This window comes from Phanerochaete carnosa, assembly GCF_000300595.1.
Source record: "Phanerochaete carnosa HHB-10118-sp unplaced genomic scaffold PHACAscaffold_13, whole genome shotgun sequence".
NCBI classification, from domain to species: domain Eukaryota; kingdom Fungi; phylum Basidiomycota; class Agaricomycetes; order Polyporales; family Phanerochaetaceae; genus Phanerochaete; species Phanerochaete carnosa.
In genome coordinates this window covers 791,778-812,424 of record NW_006767640.1, presented here as the reverse complement: position 1 = coordinate 812,424, position 20,647 = coordinate 791,778, and the positions used below count along the sequence as shown (strand labels likewise).

The 20,647-nt window shown below is 55.5% G+C and overlaps 6 protein-coding genes across 6 annotated transcripts in view; 2 read left to right on the top strand and 4 right to left on the bottom strand.

Moving 5' to 3' along the window:
* Positions 1-1,080: 1,080 nt before the first annotated feature.
* PHACADRAFT_106717 (uncharacterized protein) lies at positions 1,081-2,095 on the bottom strand (the record flags this gene model as incomplete). Its single annotated transcript, XM_007401717.1, has 4 exons — positions 1,081-1,472; positions 1,523-1,670; positions 1,729-1,747; positions 1,803-2,095. 4 exons carry the CDS (start codon positions 2,093-2,095, stop codon positions 1,081-1,083), a joined length of 852 nt encoding a protein of 283 aa, XP_007401779.1.
* A 557-nt stretch (positions 2,096-2,652) lies between these two features.
* PHACADRAFT_106746 (uncharacterized protein) lies at positions 2,653-4,830 on the bottom strand (the record flags this gene model as incomplete). The annotated part of the gene is made up of 7 exons (XM_007401716.1): positions 2,653-2,682; positions 2,734-2,855; positions 2,916-3,103; positions 3,160-3,650; positions 3,699-4,174; positions 4,231-4,511; positions 4,565-4,830. The coding sequence occupies 7 exons, from the start codon at positions 4,828-4,830 to the stop codon at positions 2,653-2,655; spliced, it is 1,854 nt and encodes a 617-aa protein (XP_007401778.1).
* Positions 4,831-5,152: 322 nt separating this feature from the next.
* PHACADRAFT_106712 (uncharacterized protein) lies at positions 5,153-6,584 on the top strand (the record flags this gene model as incomplete). The annotated part of the gene is made up of 4 exons (XM_007401715.1): positions 5,153-5,280; positions 5,331-5,404; positions 5,464-6,036; positions 6,094-6,584. The coding sequence occupies 4 exons, from the start codon at positions 5,153-5,155 to the stop codon at positions 6,582-6,584; spliced, it is 1,266 nt and encodes a 421-aa protein (XP_007401777.1).
* A 307-nt stretch (positions 6,585-6,891) lies between these two features.
* On the top strand, positions 6,892-7,914 carry PHACADRAFT_106340 (uncharacterized protein; the record flags this gene model as incomplete). Its single annotated transcript, XM_007401714.1, has 6 exons — positions 6,892-6,937; positions 6,991-7,182; positions 7,235-7,257; positions 7,311-7,455; positions 7,509-7,824; positions 7,881-7,914. The coding sequence occupies 6 exons, from the start codon at positions 6,892-6,894 to the stop codon at positions 7,912-7,914; spliced, it is 756 nt and encodes a 251-aa protein (XP_007401776.1).
* A 92-nt stretch (positions 7,915-8,006) lies between these two features.
* PHACADRAFT_167073 (uncharacterized protein) lies at positions 8,007-9,397 on the bottom strand (the record flags this gene model as incomplete). Its single annotated transcript, XM_007401713.1, has 5 exons — positions 8,007-8,500; positions 8,553-8,995; positions 9,049-9,124; positions 9,177-9,250; positions 9,306-9,397. The coding sequence occupies 5 exons, from the start codon at positions 9,395-9,397 to the stop codon at positions 8,007-8,009; spliced, it is 1,179 nt and encodes a 392-aa protein (XP_007401775.1).
* A 7,233-nt stretch (positions 9,398-16,630) lies between these two features.
* PHACADRAFT_265363 (uncharacterized protein) overlaps positions 16,631-20,647 on the bottom strand; it is a 5,183-nt gene continuing 1,166 nt past the window's right edge. Inside the window, exons 6-11 of the mRNA XM_007401712.1 lie at positions 19,917-20,155; positions 19,687-19,798; positions 19,388-19,519; positions 17,622-19,289; positions 17,155-17,548; positions 16,631-17,094 (exon numbers count right to left, since the gene is read on the bottom strand). Coding sequence (XP_007401774.1) covers positions 19,262-19,289; positions 19,388-19,519; positions 19,687-19,798; positions 19,917-20,155 — 511 coding nt within the window. The 3' untranslated portion in view covers positions 16,631-17,094; positions 17,155-17,548; positions 17,622-19,261. The remainder of the gene's footprint in view (positions 17,095-17,154; positions 17,549-17,621; positions 19,290-19,387; positions 19,520-19,686; positions 19,799-19,916; positions 20,156-20,647) is intronic.

Here is a 20,647-nt window from a genome sequence, read left to right as displayed (position 1 = left end):
AAGTAAATACGGCGGCTTACAGTTTCATATTCGGATATTCGTCAAAGTCCTCACTAATTCATCGGCTCGCCTAGCATGTTGTTGAACTATCATAAATGAGAAGCGTGAGTTCGCAATATTTACCAAAAGCAATAACAATCTGAATTCCAAGCGGGGCTGAGGTCCCAGGTTTGTCCCATGGTATGCCATGGCCACATATTAAATCTCCGAGCGCTTCGAAGAGCAGCTCACTCTTTGCTCGTGGCAGTTCGATGCCAGAGTTGGCGACAGTGAGGCTAACCCGCGCGAGAACAAGACGACCTGCCACACATTTTTTCTGCCAGGGGCTGCGTATTCTTGGTCGTTGGGATATATTTACCATGAGATTCACCTGCTTTGTACCGATCAGTGGGCAGAACTTGGGCGTAATCCGGACGTTATGCTACCTTTAACACAACGGGAAAAACCCGCATCCAGTTCCGCGCGAGGCGCGACTGCACATCAACTCCAGTCACGCATCCAGTAGTGCATCCCGTCAAGGAGAAGCTCTGACGACCTTGACCAAGAACTTAACATCGGGTCTCAATTATTAGTATTAGTATTAGTATTATTAAACGCAGAACCCTTGGATAAAAGGGCTAGACACTCTAACCTGCTGAGCATAGCCTGTAGAAGGACAATCCCAGTAAGGTATGATGAATGGTGGTAAGTGATCCGCGCAAAGTTTTCGCTGGCAAAGTTGGACGTCGGGCACTCGTCGCTCATCAATTGGTAAGCTGACGTAGAACTTTGCGACATTGTCCGCAGAGTCACGTTCTCTAGTATGGCCGCGCTCACCGTCACACAGTGAGCACTGAGACATTTTCCTTTCTTCGTATTGTCTACTATTTATTGGAGCCATGGACTCCCGCGCCTCTACGGACGCTAGTAGTTACGCGCCATACGGACGCTAGTAGACAGGTGTACATTACCCTACGTTGGTAGCACTTTAAATACAGGAAAAAAAAGTCACGTTCTCTATAGTCGATTGGTGCTAGTTAGTGTTCCATGTCTGTGCGGTCCGTCACCATATGTTACTCCCGGCGAATAACGGCCGGCACTTCAGGCTGTCGCTAGTGATCGCGTATCCCCGTTTACACTGTTCTGGGGACAAGGATCATCAGAGACTGCACCCTCACCGACATAGAGCAACTCACCGATTATACACTGGCCTTTGGCACATCGTACACTGTCCACGTTCGGAATAGCGCTGCAATCCCGCCCACCCGCGGCGCTGGGTTCGCCGTTCCACGAGTCCCCATCGACACAGCCGCCGCACGACTCCAAGTCGTTCTGTGTATCGACGCACTCATACGAACGTGTGTATCCTGCGCCGTAGATCATGCCGTACACCGGACATTTCTTGTGCCCCGACGGACACTTGAGTGTCTGCTTGCGCTGCGGCGGAGAACGTTTGTAGGCACCGCTTGACGGGCTTGATCCTCCGGTTCGAGCTGCAAAGGATGTGAGGGCAACGACAAGTGGAAGTTCAAAATGAATGTACGGCATTTATCACCGTCATGGTTGCAGGAATGCATGGCCCCCACGGCGGCGGTACAATCGCTTGCGCTGATTGCTCCAATCGGAGACCAGCCCTGTTGGAAGGAACCGCGGTTGGGGCAGCTGAAGCAGTGTGTCTGGCCCGCTTGGTCCTGCATCGACACTCTCAGTCCTACTATGCGTGTGATAGAAGATAAAGTGAGAGCGTACATTGTACCACCCTGAGCAGCTGTGGGGATATCAACTCAACGGACTCTGGGCACATGAGAGTATAGGGAACGCACCATGAACAACAAGATGTTGCGCCGGTGACATTGCTAAACGTCCCCGCCCGACACAAGCTGCAATCCTGACTCGCTCCAGGGCTTGCCGAGAATCTGCCAGGCTCACACGCCTGCGGCCGAGTGTTGCCACTCCCGTTGCAGTGCGTACCAGCTGGGCATATCGTGCATTGGGCTGCGAGACCGGTGCTGTAGTAGCCGGGCGAGCAGGTTGTCTCCGACGTCGCGCCGGGCCCAGTCGCGAAGTAGCCGGGCTGGGCATCCTTGCAAGCTGCAGCGTTACTCTCTGATACCATGCATGATCAGGAGAGATGCGACAAGCAGGGGAAGTGGACGCACGATCTTGCCAGGTACCCGGCAGGCACTGGCATCAGGGAGGTGTCGCATCAGCTAAAGGGCATCACGGTGCATCACAGGCCCACATACAGCTATGCAGCTAGCGCCTTTGTCGGGGGTGAATGTCCCTGGTCCGCATGCTGCTGAGGTTTGGGAAACGAGTCCTGCGAGGGTGAGGAACACGGCGACGCGCAACGCCATTTCGCAGTGCGCAGAATCAGGGAGCAGCAGGGGAAGCCAGGCGCACCTGCTTCTTGACTTATATGTTCACGCCGTGAACGCGCTCCGTAGGGGCGTCGTGTTCGACCTGTCACTCTTATCTATCTCACCTCGGAAGGGGACCTAAGCAGGATAAGAGGAGTCTGGCACCCGACGAGAAGTGAGGGGTGTCTAATGCGAATCTCTAATTGATTTGACCTGTCAGTAGCCAAGATACCAATGATCGGGACTGGGCATTTGCATAGGGGACGGCGCTATGATATAGAGGAGCGTCATAATGAAGCCTTCTCCCCCTGAACTAATGGGCTCTCCCAACTGATTCCATGGTCTAGACAACACATACGTCAGCAATTCGCCGGATGCATCTCAGGGCACTCACAAATTCCGACGCCGTTGGGCCATCGAGGATGTTTAGTTCCTCGGCAGTGAAGGGGAGCCGAGGTATTATCAGCGTACGTATAGGCACTAGAAGCAGGATGATTATGGGGAATCCGATAGCAGCTATACCGGTCGCATGGGATAAGCGGGGCAATGAGGCAGCAATGTACCAATCATACGTACCGATGGTTTGGGTAACTGCCATAGTCGCCCCGAATGCAGCCAGCTGCACAGCCACGAATAACAGTACTCTAGACTTGCGGACATTGCGGAGTGGATCGTCTTTAGGGGTCAAACTTTTATCCCTGAGGAAGTACAGGAGTTTGCGAGTGATCCCATTCCCTTCGAGGGCGTCGAGCCCCATGTACCAGCTATTATAAACACATTATCAAATGCTTCGCTCTGCTTGAATACTCGAGCGACTCACAACAATCCAGCAAGGACGCCTCTAGGAACCAGACTCAGCACATGCAGGAAAGGCCCTGAGAGCAGTACGAGGCACAAGGAGCCTTGAGCGAGATTAGATACGCGCTGTTCCACTACCGCGACGGGCCGTTCATGCTGGCGAGCCTCTCCGTCACCATCCTTGGCGTGGGTCGGATCGGGCTCAAGCTCCTGTTGGAAGTGAGGCATGTGGACATTAAGGAGCCTCGATTCTATAAGGCCGGGCTCGCCGGGCTGTCTTGGAGTCTTCTCTAGTAATCGCGAAGACGTTTCAATATCGTCTTTCTTCGTCCTGTGAGCACTTTCCATCACGAGCAACGACTGGGTGTGGATGGGAGCTTGAGGGATAAGGCCATTAGGCGCAGGGATACCGAGCAGGCCTGCGATGAAGGTCGTGATCCCGAGAATGAAGAAATCGTAGTGAAAACCGGGCGGCTTCCGTAGAGGGAATTGGCTCCCCTGAGCCATGAGTGACTATTGGCCTGGTCAGCGACGGTTGTAAGGATGGCCTCAAAAACTCACGGAAACGTTATGGTCGAAGAAAAACAGGACCCAGAGAGCGAAGCCGAAAGGAAACGCTATGCCGACCCATTTCCCTTCGAGCTGCCAGAACTTGACTAGCCAGTCTCTGCCGCCAGCTGGCTGGAACGCCTTGCCCACAGGAAGTGTCGTAGGGTTGGCATGATTAAACCGACCCCAATACGCCATCGCGGAGGCAGCTACCAAGGACAGCGGCATGCCATAGTCGGCCAGAAAGCGTCGGACATGACGATGGAAGTACGAGGATTGCGATGCAGTGCGGAAGAGATATGACGACATGACCATAAGCAAGGCCAGTATAATGCCTACGAATGCGCCATCCAGAGTATTTTCTGGAGCTGAGGGGTTGGGGAACTGGCGAGTGACAACCTGTACGCCATACTGAAGATATACCCACGAGACATAGAAGCCGAAGGTATCGCAGGAAAACAGGGTGACGTATCGCAAGAAGTTACACCCTATTGTAGTTGCTGTCAATGTTGCTCTAGTAACTAATCGCACGTAGGCTACTCACAGTTTAATGCAGCCGTGATCCAATGCAGTATGGCTCCCCAGAGGTAAACCCAGCCGACAAACTGTAAGTAGTTGGGGGGATTATCCTGACGTTGTATAATGTCGAAAATCGTCTTGTTCAAGACTGTGATGGGACCGGTAACACCAGCGATGCACAGAGGCTGAGCGCCGAAGATCGAGAATATGAACGCAGCCATGAATGATGATAGAAGGACCTCCGAGACGCCATATTCCTGAGTTGTCTCTATGAGGTCTAGCGAGAACGCGATACCGGGTAACACGCTGGCATATGAAGTCAAGGGGGAACAGGAAGTGAATGGAGACGGGGGACTCACTTTGCGAAGAAAATCAAGACGACAGCAGGTATTACTCTATAGTTCCAAGCATCGGTCCAATCGCTGACATAGTACGACGCGCGGCGGCGTATGTCATGTATGATCCCCTTGCCAATGCTATTACTCCGCAACCACGCCACGAAGCGGTTTGGGGACTTGGCGACTACAGTTGCCGATGGCGACCTAGAGACTTGCGCCTCGTCCTTCGCCCCTTCCACCGACAAAGCTGGAGCAGGCGTCACGGATCGTGACCTAACGTCGGACATCGCTCAATTAGGGTATTGTGGATCTATCCAAGCATAGAACGAAAGGTCGTGAAAGGCAGCGAGCTGCCGTCGTGGAAGCGCGGACGAGAACATTTTTTGGTGGTGGGGAAGCAGAGAGCGGCACGCTGGGCGGGTCAACTCCTTTCGGGCAACGCCGACTGACGGCTCCGATCGCGATAACTAGCGGAGCAGCAACCGCTGCTTGCTACTCTGCAACATTCAACTTGCATTTTTATCGTGTTTCGAGGAGCGAATACGAGCTACAAGCCGGTTCGAAACTTGTTAGATATAGACCTGCTCACTCTCGCTGGAATTTTATAGAATGACAAGTGAAGCACATAAACAACCGAAGAAAGGCCTGTTCGCTTGCGTTTATGCGTCCTTCTTCTACCTCGGGTTGCTCTACCCTGTCATCATTGGTGTCCTCTCCATCCCAGAGGTCCAGAAGCAGTGAGTGGCGCTATCCGTAAATGATACCTGATGAACAAATCCTCGGTTAGTTTTGCCTACGGGCACGGCCTCAAATTCCCTCTATTCACGAAGTACGATGCACCTGAAAAATACAGCTTGGCTCGTAAGCACGGTTCATCGTGGGGCTGAGTGCCGACTAAACTGACGACAGCTCGTACCCAGCTGGTAAAACTTTCAACACAAACTTCTCGACCCCAGACAACTGCACCCTCGGTGCCTGGTTCGTCCTCGCAGACCCATATTACCAGAATCTTAGAATGTCCTCTCCCAAGCAGCTCTCGCCACTAACAAAGGACGCAGTGCTCGGTGCTATTCAGGCATTCCCCACGATCCTCTTCCTGCATGGTGCGGGAGGCACGCGTGCGACCTCGTGGCGCGTAGGGTCCTACCGCAGCTTCACCTCACGTCTACAAGCCAACGTCTTCTCAATCGACTATCGCGGCTTTGGCGACAGCACTGGGAGCCCGGACTCGGACGGTCTCATCCTGGACGCGTACACTGCCTGGCGGTGGCTCTTACAGCACGGCGCGGAGCCCGAGGATGTTGTCATTTATGGACACAGCCTCGGGACAGGCGTCGCTGGGCAACTCATGCGCCGCCTAGCCATAGAAGGTGTCGCACCACGCGGCGTCGCGCTGCTTGGGCCGTTTTCTAGTTTAAGTAAGCTCATAGAGACGCATGCTTTCCTCGGCATACCCATCCTGCAGCCGCTGCAGAGCTTTTCGTGGGGCCTCAGTACGCCATCCTCACAGATGTTGACAGAGAATGACTAGGCTGACGCTTCGCGGTTAGAACTCTTGAAGTACATCATCCGCCACGAGTTCGACACGCTCGCGGCGATACAAGACTTCCACGTCCCAACCTTCGTCGCGCACTCTCAGAACGACATGGAGGTCCCGCACACGCACGCAAAGACCCTCATCGATACTCTCCTCGAGCCGCTGCTTCCCGAGGCGACCGTCCAGCTTCCGAGTGCACCGGGGAAGACGCTGACGACCGAGGAGTTCCTCGCATTTCGCAAGCAACAGAAAGAGCGCAGCCTCAAGCGCGGTGAGATTGTCAGGACGACGGACGTCCCGAATTTTGGGATGATCGAGGAGTTCCAGGGTCTTCACTCCCCGATTGTCTACGTTGAGACGTTCTGGGGCTCGCATGCGGAAATTGGAGCGCAAGAAGGCGTACAGGACCAGATGGCGAAATTGTTTGGTTTGGGTGCCTACCGCGCCCAGAGACGTGAGGGGGAGTCTGTTGTACACCGGGCTGTTCGCCATCTCACAGAATGAAGCATGTTTGCATCCTCTTTACTTCCTGCGCTGGGCTTCAGTTTCAGTACTCCAGTGGAAAGCGGTTTCGACTTCGCGGTAGAGATCTCGATCGCCGTCCGGTCATGTGAGTCGGCCGGCCTTCCGAGCGGACAGTTCCTTGGCAATTGCGAGTTTGGACAGAGTCTCACCAGCACGAGATGTGCAGAACTTGTCTCGAGCTTTCATCTCTGCTGCACAGTCTCGAAGCAGTAGAGTGTACTTTGACATCTCCAGAATAACATCAAAATCCTCGCCAATTTTACCACTAAACTGCTCACAAGCGAGCATGGCCGCCGAACCAAAGGTCGCAGTTGTCACAGGAGCATCTTCGGGTATGTTCAGGGCAACCAGATACACGGTTAATCTCATTTTTGCGTGGCTGCAGGGATTGGCAAGGCCTCTGCCATCGCCCTTGCGAAGGCAGGATGGTCCCTCGTCCTGTTCGCGCGGCGCACAGATGCTCTCCGCGAGACACAGGCAGAGTGTCCCCATCCTGATAAGGTCTTGCTGATTACGGGTGACGTCACCAGTGAAGAGAGCGTTATCGAGCTCTTCCAAACTGCAGTGCAGCGGTTCGGTAGGTTGCCAGGTGATTAAAAAGGTTGTAGGGACTGCTAATCGGCTTGCAGGGCGAATCGACCTCTTGTTCAATGTACGTCAGCTTCCCATCTTGCACCATGAGTCCCTAAACTAGCTCTTGTATAGAATGCTGGCATATCCCATTCGGCCTCGCCGTTGGACGAAATTTCACTTTCGACGTTCCAGAACATCGTCAATATCAACGTGATTGGAACTTTCCTCTGCACCAGAGAAGCATTCAAGATATTTAAGGCACAATCTCCTCGGGGCGGTATGCTGTCCAACTTAGCCTTGTGTTCATCCGCTTATACGGCATCTCAACAGGTCGAATCATTAATAATGGCTCCATCTCTGCACACTCGCCACGGCTGCATGCCGCAGGGTACACCACGACCAAGCACGCCGTGCTCGGCCTCACGCGCGCAACTGCGCTCGACGGAAGGCAACTCAACGTCACTTGCACGCAGATCGACATTGGGAACGCGTACACCGACATGGCCGCAGTCAACCAGACCGGTGCCCTGCAGGCAGACGGGAGTGTGAAGGCGGAGGGCACGTTTGACGTGCGACACGTTGCGGACACGATCGTCCATATTGCGAGTCTGCCGCTGGATGTGACTGTGCTGAACTTCAATATCTTGTGAGAGCCCACTTCGCTGCGCTGGTCTGACTTGGCTGATCTGGGATTCGATGTAGGGCTACCACCATGCCCTTCGTCGGCAGGGGATAAGACAAGGCTGAACAACCGGAAAAGGCGGTCATCTCCCGAGTCACATTTTTGTATAATTCAGCAAAGCCCCTGAAGCGGTAACAGCCAAACATTCATTCCACTAAATGATGCAGAACTCGATCCACCACGGAATCGCTCTCACGCTCATACTCAGCGCGGTAGATACCCAGTCCAAATAACTTAGCCATCTGGTCCTGCACACCTTCCTGTGCTCCAATATCCCCATGCGAGCCCCAGAACGTCTCGACGTAGGTGATCGGCGCACGGAGACCCTTGAACTCCTCGATCATCCCAAAATTTAGGACATCCGTTGTCTTAACGATCTGACCACGCTTGAGGTTGCGCTCTTCCTGCTGCTTGCGGAACGCGAAGAACTCTTCTGTGGTCAGCGTCTTTCCCGGTGCGTTTGGAAGTTGGATGATCGCCCCGGGAAGCAGTGGTTCGAGGAGAGCGTCGATGAGTGTCTTTGAGTGCGCGTGGGGAACTTCCGTGTCGTCTTGTGCGTGAGCAATGAGCGTCGGAGCGTTGAAGTCCTGTATCGCAGCTAACGTGTCGAATTCGATGCGGGCTATGTGCTTCAGAAGCTCTGCAGACATGGATGAGCTGCGCATTCCGCAGAAGCTGTTTTGGCGGCCTACTGAGACCCCACGGGAAGCTTTGCAGTGGCTGCAGGATCGGGATGCCCCAGAGGTCGTACGACTCAATGAGTCGACTCACGCTGGAGAACGGTGCGAGGAGCACGATGCCCCTCGGACGGAGATCCTCAGCTGCGAGACGCTTCGCGAGCTGGCCCGCGATGCCCGTGCCGAGACTGTGCCCCACAATGACGATGTCCTCCGGTCGTGCGCCGCGCTCCAGCAGCCATTTCCACGACGTGTACGTATCTAGTTCGAGACCGGGGCCGTCAGGGCTTCCTGTGCTGTCGCCGAAGCCGCGGTAGTTAGGCGCGAAGACGTTAGCTTGCAGTCGCGAGGTGAAGCCGCGGTACATGTCGACACGGAACGAGGCTGCCCGCGTTCCGGCCGCGCCATGCAAAATAAGGGCCGTTGGGTGTGTCTTTATGGCATCAATCACAGTAGATCTGTCAAGGGTGAGAGCTGCGAAGGGAAGGTGGTCCGCAGGGTCTGGTAGTACGGATCCGCGAGGGCGAACCAGGCGCCAAGTGTACAGTTATCTGGGGTGGTGAAGTACGTATTCAAAGTTTTGCCAGCTGCAGGTGGCATGTATAAACACAGGGAGTCGAATCATACGAGCACACTTACGAGCTAGACCGTATTTCTCGGGTAGGTCATACTTCGTGTAGAATGGGAATCTAAGCGCGTGCTTGAATGTAGCACTATATGAAGACATTCAGATATCCTAATAAGTTGCTTCTGCTTTGTTGGGCTCACTGTCTTTGGACGGCTGGGATTGTGAGAAGCGCAATGATCACTGAATATAGCAATCCGACGTAGAAGAAAGATCGGTAAATCCGCGCAATCATGCTTTTCTTCGGCTGCTCCACCTTGCACTCTGCCATAGTCTGTAAGTTCTGAATGACGCGCTGTAAAGCTATCTGTCCTTATCTTTTGGGCTGTCGCCTTAGACTGCAGTCAGAGCGTGGCATTAGTGGTGCGGATACGGAGACCAAGCGCCCGAGGACCCCGAAGCTGGGCCATGGGATTGTAATACTGCGCGCTATTGAAACATACAGTTGGCGAAGGCACTGTGAGAAGCCCCAAATCGTACTTAAATCCTTTATACATGGCCCTGGCATGCAAAGAGGTTAGTAGACGGGCCCGGGTCTCGGATTCAGGACCCGAGCATTTATTGATCAGTAACTGGTGAGCGGAAGGTAATCAAGTACCAATCCATAAGTAAATAGCCGCTTGAAATACATACACTCATACGTGGCACTATTTTGAACAAAAATATCTGCAGACAACAATAGCTGACGATGATGTGGTGCGGAGGTCCCATCCAGCTAGTTTCAAGCATGGCCGACCAACCTCCAGGCGCAAGGCATCATAGCTTTCCACGGAGCTAGAAAATGGCTACCTGCATCGATCGTCCAGTCTTATGGATTCCCGAGTAGCAGGCAGCAGAGTGTAGGCGGAAGCGTGTGTACGCTTCTGTTTTAGGGGACGGTAAGAGGTATTCGGGGTCGGAGTTACGCGGCGCCGGGAGAGGGGTGGGCGGGATGACGTCATCACTCTGAGGTGCATCCGGCGCGAACTGCTCAGCAAGCCAGGATGTATATGTACGGCCGCGCAAAAGCGGTCCTTCCTCGTCTCCTGTACCGCTACCACCACCTACTCCCGTCTGCGTGGTCTGCGACGCACGAAAAAGCACAGCCATGTCCTCACGACTCGGACTCTCCTGGACTCAGACCATCCGCTTCCTCTTCCAGACACCGCTCGTCCCGCCGGAGAGCAAGCAGGAGAAGGTGGTTGAGATAGACATGGTAGACCTGTCGCCGACCCAGTCAATTGTGTCCTCGGTATCTTCGGTACGTTCAGCGTCGCGTTGGCACTAGCTCGCATGCTTAACCTCCCGTCTGTAGCGACGGAACGGCTTGGATCTCAGGCCCGAAGACCGCCGTGCGCCATCGTCCCCAGGACAATGGTCCGACATCTCACTAGCATGATTGCATCATGTATGAACTCCTGGTACGTGTATCGCCATTTGTGAGCGTGTTCGAGCTCTAATGTCGTACTTTGTCAGAAAAACTATCGCACGACCCGTCACGACCCTTCACGCACTCATGCTAATCTGCCACGCATTCCGCTCTTGCAAAATTCTACGCTAATATAAACATAATACCTGTATAATCCTCGCCACTGTATCCCTAGTTCGCATGTTCCGCTTATAGGTCACTCGGGTCTTCCTAATTTCGAGGGTTTACGTTTAATCTGTTAATTTTTGGAGGCATACTTTAGTACATATATCAGTCTGCTTACAGTACAAGTGTGGTTAATCTTTGTTGTGTTATAGTAGCCGTGGAAGCATGATCTCTCATGTGTCTATGATTATTCAGTATGGATATCGTTGCAAAGTCCCGGGCCTCGTCCGTTAGGACGCGAAATAATCGGCATACTTGCTTTATATTCGGGTGCGCCCACCGCAACGACATCTAACAATGGCGGCCAGTGCCTGTACTGCAAATTCTCTACTACGGCAGACTCGATAGCGACTCACAGGGTCCATAGGACAGGCAGTGCCAGAGCGGCGATGCCGCTCATGATGCTGCACGCGGGACCGACGCCGAGGTTGTAGAAGTGCTGAGTGCGCCGTCTAGTGAGCGGAAGACCGTTGTTGGAGGGTATATATTGAAGCACTTGATGGGCATAAGGGGCAAAGAGTGATCAGTCACAGAAGATACCCCACGGACGGTTAGGCGAGGCACCCACGTAATGCGGACCGCGAAGTAACACTTACAAGGAATACCATCAATCCATCCTGGCCACTACTAAAGTCATAGTACCTAACAAAAATATTCTGAACGGTAGATACGGACCGTCCCGTGGGCCGGCCGCAAGCGGGCGTTTTGGAAAGCTACGATGGGCCTGCCAAGCATGACCCGCGAAGAGGAACGGCCAGACGAGGGTCATCATGACGACGTTATCGAGCACATGTTGCTCGGCCCTAGTTTCCCCCTGCAATTTGAATCACTTATTGCCAGTAGTGCGGCAGGGACGTGCTGCATTGGGATGAAGCGACTGCTAGCGCACTGTCATGAGCGCGGGCTCCAGGCTGGGATAACAAGAGCATGTACGTCGAGACCGACGGTTCGGACGAAATAATGCCGATACAGAGGCGAAGCCGGCGAGAAAGGGGAGCGTACCAAGGTTCAGCACGCGCTGGGTCGGCACTTGAGGCACGACGAAGAGCGCTAGCACGAGGACGCACATTGCAGTCCGCCGGGGTTGCACAACCTCCGGAGCGGACTGAGAAATATCGACCCAGCGTCGTACCTGGCGGCGAGGGGCGTCGGACCGATCGTCGCTGCCACGGAAGGGGCATCGAACGACACTACGACTTGGACGTTGTCGATCCTCGGCACGAAGGACCGCTAGGCTTTGGTCAGCAGGTGATAAATTGAATGGCAATTAGGACGAGACCACGTATTGCCCGAATTCTCGTTGATCCTTGTTGCACCGAAACCATCCTTGTATTTCGCAAGGTAAATTTCCTTGACCTTAATGGCTTGTCGTCGCTCTAGCCTCAATTCGTCGCGGCCTTGCCATCGCTGCTTGCTCATAGTTGACGTCGTGCGGCTGGCGAGACTCTGCATCGTTAGGTGGCTTGGTGGCAACGATAACCGAGCACTGAGTGCGATAAAAAGCTTCACTGTTGTTTCCCTCGACTGATCTTGGTTGCGTGAACGCGCAGAGCTTAGATGGTCCCTCCAGTCCTGCCGTACGCCGAGCTTCTTAAACAACAGAGCGTTGACAAAGTGAGCTCGCAGCATAAGCAAGAATTGCGCTCACTAATAGTAATATGTAGCAGCGCTGCCCGTACGTATCCATTATTCTCAACCATGGCCCTGGTCCATTGTCGTGCTTACGCGAAAATCTAGATATTCCAGTAAGTATATCGAGGACAGGTAATCTGAAGCTTGTTCAGAACGCCTGCTACTTCTGCTTTTGTGCGTATCCATGGGTGTCTAGTCTGGCCGACCTCTTGGAGCTCCTGGTGTTCCTTTCCTTGTTACATGGGCAGAAGGGCATCCGGGGGTTATCGTGGCAGAGGCGAAGTCCAGCCGCCATCCTACCATAATACGAAACGATTAAAATATCAAGCGCCTGACAGCCCAGCAACCGAACCGATTTTGCGTCGGGCCTGGACGACGTGCAAAGGAAGAGATTCTGTCTCAAGTTAACATGCCTCGGTACCAAAAGATTGGGAGTCCGTACCACAAACCTAGTGTGGGCTCCGAATTGTTAGACGCAGTTTTGGCATGCAAGGGTAGAGGCTCTTCCACTCAGCGTTGGGCGGTCAATGACCGAGTCATCCCAGTCACGGTCATTGACTGACAGCTGGTCACTGAGTACTGAGTACTGATGGGTCAATGACCGAGTTACAGTCAATGACTGGGCGGTTTCGTGATCCCACGCAAGCGAAATGCCGGGGTCGAGCGCTTGGGGGGACAGACCCCAATGGAATGGCAGGGCCTGATGGCGCCCTGCGATATGGTTGCCTGCCAAGGTGGGACCCGGAAAACCGGCCAGTCACGGTCATGTCTGACTCGGTCATTGACCAGAGTGACCAGTCACTGACCAGTCACTGACCGACACAACGCTGCTTCCACTGCACGTCATTTGAGCAAGTTGTGAGGGGGCATGAAGAGTGTTAGAGGTATGCGAGGGACACCGTAAGGTGAGAGTGTCGACTAAATAGTGTTGGTTCGAGGATAAACAACTTATGTCAATCGCTTCTGAAACAACTTGTGTTAATATTTAATGATTGCTCCCGAGACCTCTTACTTACCAGTACCGTTAGTTTGCTGTCAAAAACACGCTATTTTACCTCTAGCCAACCTGGAGATAAATCATCGGACGTCCTTCGTGCCCACTCCATCTCGATCTCCCCTCCCCTCATGTTGCTGAGTACGGACGACGAGAGGTCTCCGAGAAGCGCCCGTGTATTGCCGTTGTGGATTGACGCGGGATTGATGCGTGCGTCGGTACGCCACAATGATGGCGGGGTCGCCCAGGCCAGACCCGCCAGGTGCCAACAAAGTTCCGGAGACAAATTTTTGGGGCGGGCGGGGGCATAGTTTTATGTCGCGAAATGACGTCTCTTTTATACGAAATATACTGTAAAACAAGTTTTTACATATTCTTCGCAGCAAAAAACTCCCCAAATTCATGTCTCGTGCAGCGGATGCATATGCTTTGCAGTTCTGAAGGCCAAAATTCTGCTCTAGAGGGTTACATCCAATCAGCTCTTTAGACAGACATACACTAGGGTATATATAAATCTATATACAACATAATCTCAGTACAGTACCGCGGTAATAAAATAGTACCAAAGTCAGCTTGCGTATCTTCGAAATTTGAAGTTTGGGGAAGCAAGAAATTTTGAACGCGTCAAGACAGGCAAGGCATCCACCTCTATACGAAGTACACCAGCATTACTATGTGCTTTCCCTCCACATCGCCTTCACCATCCCACAAGTCGTCTCAGAAGGCATCCCCGCCGTACTCTGCGCCCCTTTTCCTCCGGCGGTTGAGCTGCGGCTCTGCCACCTTGGTGGCGCAAAGCCAGACTGGCATGCGCACCTGCTGGCGCGGCCTGCTTCGTTGAACAATTGTGCACCAGTCGCTCGTGCTGGTGTGCGCCGTCGATGTGACGTGTCGATAGAAGTAGGATCGTGGACATGGCCGCTGGCGCGTGCAGCCGCGGACCCGCGACGCGCTAGAAGCTACTGAGCTTCAGCAATGTTGACATCTTTGGGTGCTTGCGTGGAGCCTTCGCGACAATCCGTGTGATGTGTATGTGAGGCTGCAGTAGGCCGCTTGGTATGACCGAATGCAGGGACGTCGCCCGCTGCACAAATTGCAACTTGCATGGTGTGATGCGGGTAGTGTATATAGTGCGCCCTGGTAGCTTCCGACGAATGCTCGTATGGGTATGTAGGGCTGGCAACAGTGTAATGCGAAGTGTGGAGATGCGAGTGAGGACGTAGCGTCGGTCGGGAGGGGGAAGAGGAGAACGATGACCACGGGCGGGAGGAGACGAGCCTAGAAGAAGACGGCGGCGTGGACGGCGGCCTGGGACTTGATCGCACTTTGTGCGCTGTGCGGCCGGGGCTTCGCAGAGGGAGCAGCGACGGCGGCGGCATTGTACGAGACGGGTACGGTGGATGCGTTGGTGAACATGCTCTGCGGCGCGAGGATTGGGACGTCTGAGAGACCGGTTGTGGTGTGGACTGCAGTTGGCAGGACGATTTGAAAGATGACAGGCCCATATATGTGCGCAGGCCTCAGGGTCTATGATGCCGGCGCGTGTTGCGGTAAGAGGCATCCCGCCTGACGTCGTCGCGAACCCGTCTTCTCGCGACGGCGTAGCGACAACCGTCTCATGATTTCCTGGAACTTACCTCTGCTTGCGCCGTCGCACTTCTGGCAGAAAGGCCTGCCTAGACCACTGGCCGGAGACAACACCGTAATGGAGGTGAGACAGCGGTGGGACGTCAGTTCCGCCGTTTCCCCCCTTAGAATTGTTCCCGGGGCTGTATCGTTCTATGACGAAATATGTCAGAGTTTACCGCATTTCAGAAGGCTATGCCTGACCAGTGAGGAGGCTCGCTGAGGATCCGCATGGCTCGGTGGTAGGCGGTGGCAGTGACCAAGTTTGTCGAGGGTAAAGACTGTGAGAAAAGCCCGGATTATGGACCGGATCAGCCGTACAATTCCCTGCGGTTCGGTTCGGAAACAGACGCTTGCACAGTCAAACCGCGCATGCTGCCTGCGCGCCCTCTTTGGTCTTGCCTCCACTCTAACTCTGCGGGATGCAACTCTTCATCCACCTAATCCCCTTTATGCTCGCAAGCTTCTGAGCGGCACTGCGGGCTTGTACACGCCTAGCCTAACTCTGAAATCAAAGCCAATCGAACGGGTCAAAACCGCGCTTTCTCCTCTGAGCTCGCCTAGCATCGAGTTTGCCTCGTCAACCTTCGAATAGCGGTGCAGAGAAGTATCAGGCCTCGACCTCCACATGTGATTAGCCTGTACCGTTCACGCCGCGGCCAACTCTCCACCTATGCACAGGCCCACCCTGCCTTTCCGTATGTCCCAGCAACAGACGGTTGCCGTCCATCTATCAACGCTGATGCCGCGCTGCGCTCGGCTCGCAGGCGATCCCTAGCCGTGCGGCTCGCCTGGCCCAGAATTTGTTATGCGCGCACCTGGTTCGCCCGCTAGGATCCGTGTTCGCGCTGGATGGCCCGCGGACGTCCGTAACGTCTCTCATTCGACGGCATGTCCCACGGGGTACGCTGCGCTGCACGGAGCAGCGCGCATTCTAGCACGACGGCGTGCGTCACCCGGCACCGCATGATGTAGGGACGCAAGAATGGGAGTGATACCCTGTGTCGCGTTGTTACGCCTGCGCATCGAGCCGTGTCGTCATCCCCGCAAGCGCACTCGGGCCCCGACGGGCAAGGGCAAGGGGTCGTTGCCCTTGATGAGGCATTTTAGTCTCTGCACGTTCTTCTCTTCTTCCCATCTTCTTCCCTTCCTCCCGCAGACATCAGTGTTGATTGGAATGCGCAGACCGTTATTGTTCTCGAAGCGGCCAGCATCAAACCCGCAGCGCAGGATGATCACAGGTTTGACCGGCCTCTTGCTTTGAAGATACCATTATGGACGGCCGCTTCACTTCCGTCTTCCATACCCAGTGCTAGCATTGGTGTAGAGCGCAATTCCGGCTGTTCATGCTGTCAGAATTATCACGGCAATGCTGTATGCGGCATGTCTTGTTTTACGGAGGTGGCGCATGCCGAACGCACAGCGTATTACACTGATTGTTTGTGATGATCCCTCCAGCGGCTGGCACACGACTGAATTGGCTCAATTGGTTGAACACAGGTGCGCTCTCACTGGTGTCTATCAGGTACAATCTACCTGCCACATTCGCGACCGAAATCAAGCCAAGTCACTCGTGAGACCGTCGGGTCACATTCAATCTCTTTACCGCCGGCGATCCATGCCATCTGACCAGTCTAAGCGATGTTGTGATATTCGTTCATTATTAACAGGGACGACACTACATCTGGAGATGACACTGGCAAGTGTGAGATGAAGAAAAGGATCCGCAGGCCGGGTGAGCCCATTATTACAAATAGAGAAGAACTTGTACGGTAACGTCCGAGGCAGAGCGATCTAAACTACTACAGATACATGATGGGGGCAAGAGCATTACGAACACGTACACACACAATAGAATAAAAACCGTTTCCCAAAAGTCCCGTGTTTCCTTCAAGACTGCGTCCTCGGCTCGAGGACGACGGCGAAAGCCCCTGCTTCCGCAATATTACAGGCGCCGTTGCGCCACAAGGTCTTGTGGCGCAAGATCGAGGCGGGACCTCGACCGAAAGTGTCAGACATGAGTGGTGGACACCGGATGGCAGGCCCCGCTGTAGGGGGGGGATCTGCGTGGAGTGCGGCGAAGAGCACGGCTCGTCGCCAAGCGCGGCTGCGAGGGCCAAGTCAGCAACCCGGCGCCAAGGGTGAGTCAGCCCGTTGCGACACGAACCTTGCTCGGTGCGCGTCCCCTTTCTCAGAAGAACACTGCCCCGTTCCCGCTCGCAGCGTTCTTGATGTTCGACTGCGAGGAGGTGTCCTTGGTGCCAGAGGCGACGGGCTTGGCGGCGAGCGCGAAGGCCTTGACGCCGGATGAGATGCGACGAGAGCAAGACATTATGGTTGCGAGGACGAGATGAATAGGGTGGAGTGCTGCGCGGGAGGTCTGTCTCGTCGACGGGAGTGTCTTGAACGTCTGGTGGAGGCAAGCTGGGATGGTGGAACAGCGAGGTGGGTGCGTCCCTTTTATACGACACGAGCCAGTAACTGACGGAATCAGCTGAAACAATGACTAGTGATGGCCTGGCGTGGCAGCTAGTCAAGCACAGTCAGAGAACGCGGCGATGCAGGTACGGTGCCGGGCATCACACTGCCTGGCGAGGACGTACTAGGATTTCGGGAAGCTGATGACATATCGACCAGCCCAGCGGACAGGCCGCGGACACCCCGAAAAGGGCGTGTGCTGCCGGGGCAGCGGCGTACGCCCATAACGAAGCGGTGATATCAGGATGCAAGCCTGTTCGCGGCGGTGAAGCGAGCTGTGCGCAGGCGGGCGCATCAGCTACTGTTGAGATCCTCCAAGCCGCGGCTGCGACAGATTTGGGCAGATCTGGACGAGGACGCGCGCGCGCGCGCGCACGTGACAGCCATCAGCCTCGAGGCTCCGCAGGCCGCCTCGAGGACCCTCCAGGGCCGCAAGCAGTTACCAGGCAGCCCTGTTGGCATCCTTGCAATCCGTGCAGCTCACACGCTGGATTCCCTCCCAAGGTTGGCTGACGGCAGGGGCGGTAGGAACGGGCAGAGAAACGCGGGTCGACAGGCACGGAACAGATGGCGAAGTGCATACGTGTTCGTCGGCCGTGTCCGAAGCGTTCGTCGTCTGTGGGTTGCTGCGCAGATGTGGCGATGTCTGGATGGCCTGATACGTTTGGGGCACTGCGGCGTTGTGCGTCGCGCAATGCTGCGATACACGTCGCCTGCGCTCAGGCACGGAGCCAAACGGCGACTGTTTGACGTGGATGGGCTCGAGCGACGCTCACGTGCCCACGCTTGTTCGGCTTCGGCGCCCCTCGCCAAGGGCTCATATGTCATCCAGCAAACGTCGAACCGTCGAACCTACAGGCAGACAAATCGCGCTTGCGTGGGACCGAACGAGCTGCAGCAGCGAAGCTGTCAGGACGCCAGCAAGACACGCCGCGCCAGACGAGGCCGGGCTCCAATCTGAGACGTTCGCAACAAATGTGCGACGAGCCGTCCCGTTTCGAACCCAGAAGCCTCCCCCCCCACCTCGAGCACGGTCTCCGCGGAGGGTAAATCCGAGGCACAGTGATGCGGACGCGGTGCGCCGCGCTAAGGCCGTCGTGATCGAGCAGAGCCCTGCCTCCGGGCCCGCACAGACCACGAGGGGGCACAGGGCACGTCGCGATACGCCGGCGGAAATGAACGAGACGAACATTGGCAGGGATCACAGGAACTTTGCGCGGAGGCTCTCCACTTGCGTAACGGTGTGCAATAGTGGGACATTGACGGGACTTTTTTGGACTAGTGCGAGTGGGGCTCGCTGGCGTTGGTGGGACATGGGCCGTGGAGATAGTAGTAACTTCGAGGGGCTGAAGCCGACGCGGAGGCTGGTACGCCGGTACCCTGTTACTGCATATGTAGCCTCGCAACGCCACCCGCATGCTAGGTCTCCCTACGACCGCATCGTACATTAGGCTCGCGAACCTTGCCCACACGATATGCCATCACCATTCGTAATGTAAGCCTAAAGCCTCTTAGGCTGAGCGGCGACGACGATAAGCGAGCGCCCGACCCACGGAGGCCAACGCGCCCCGAGCGTTTAGCGGCGTGCCAGCGTTTTTGACGCAGAGAGGCTGCCAGCAGGTTTCAGATCTTCACATGTGATGACACGGTGGCCACATTCGCTTTCCTAAACCGACATATAACAAACGTACACGTTTACACGGGGTTCTGCGTCGCCGTGGCACACGTCGGAAGTCCCTTGGGTTCTGGCCTGGCAGAGGGCAGCGCCGCAGATGGCCTTTTTCTTTCTTTCCCCCTCAGGACACCGTCACGATCAGCTTCCCACTGGATGCGAAGCGTGCGAGACGTCGATCAGCATGCGAAACGGCAACGGGAGAGCGCGCTAGAGAGGGGGGAGAGAGAGAGAGAAACAAAGGACGTACGCGTTTGCATCAGCCTGCATCGTCCTGTGCGCGTCTTGGATCTTCTCGAACGGAAAGACCTCGTGGATGTACGTGCGGATCTTTCCCTCGCCTGTGCTGCCCGTGATCTCGCCCAGGATGTGTTCCTGAAACCTGTATACACAAAGAATGGCGGTGGCCAGTTCAGTGCCATGTCGAGACGTCGCGAGGTGGGTGCGCGCAAAAGAGCGCGGGCGCCAAAAACGGCGGTCCCGTAGAAGGAAAGAACAAGTGTTGGAAAAAAGAAAAGGAAAAAGAAAAAAAAAAAAAAGAGGACGCACTTTGCTATCAGCTCGGCCTGGTACGCCGCAGAGCGGCTGCGCAGCGTCGAGCCCTCGATGTGCAGCCGTTTGTACAGAATCGGGCCCAGGTCCACGTCCTCGACCTTGCTCCCTGGAAGGTGTGCGTGTCAGTCAATGGCGGCGCGGGGAGGGGGAGTCCACGTCCAAGAAAAAAAATTGCTGCAAGATGCGCAAAAAAACGAAAACGAAAAAAAAAACAATACGCGTACCGCTGAGGAAGGCGAGGAGCGTCATGCGCCCGTCGCGCGCGAGCGCGGCGACGTTCTTGTGCCAGTGCGTGCGGCCGACAAAGTCGATGACGACGTCGACGCCCTTGTCGCGCGTGATCCGGCGCGCCTCTTCGCAAAAGTCCTGCGTGCGGTAGTTCACCGCGTGCGTCGCGCCGTGCGGCATCTGCAGCAGGAAGTCGATCTTTGCCTGCGTCGACGCCGTCGCCGTCGCCGTGTTCCTGCCAGGGCGGAAAGAGAGAAGATAGAGCAAAGAGAGACAAAGGGCGGGAGGGGTGTGTGTGTGTGTCAGCGCGGGGTGGTTGCGTGCCGCATGGGATGCGGGAGCGAGAGGGGCCCACTTACGCGCCGCAGAACCGCGCGAGCTGGAGGGCCGCGATGCCGACGCCGGAGGCACCGGCGTGGACAAGGACGTCGTCACCTGGCTTGCATTGTCCGATCAGGACGAGTGCTTGATAGGCTGGGTGGGGCGCGCGGGGCGGGCCAGCGCGAATCAGCATCGTTTGTGACGGGGCGAAAAATGCCCGCCTGGGCACACGCACCAGTCAAGAAGCTCTCGGGGATGCTCGCGGCCTCTTCCCAGGTCAGGTGCGCAGGCTTGGGCATCACGTTCGTCTCCGGGAGGCGGATGTATTCCGCGTACGCGCCCTGCGGAGGCCCGTCAGGTCAGGCAGTCCGTAACACTCCGTGATCGCGCAGAGCGGTTCCGCAGG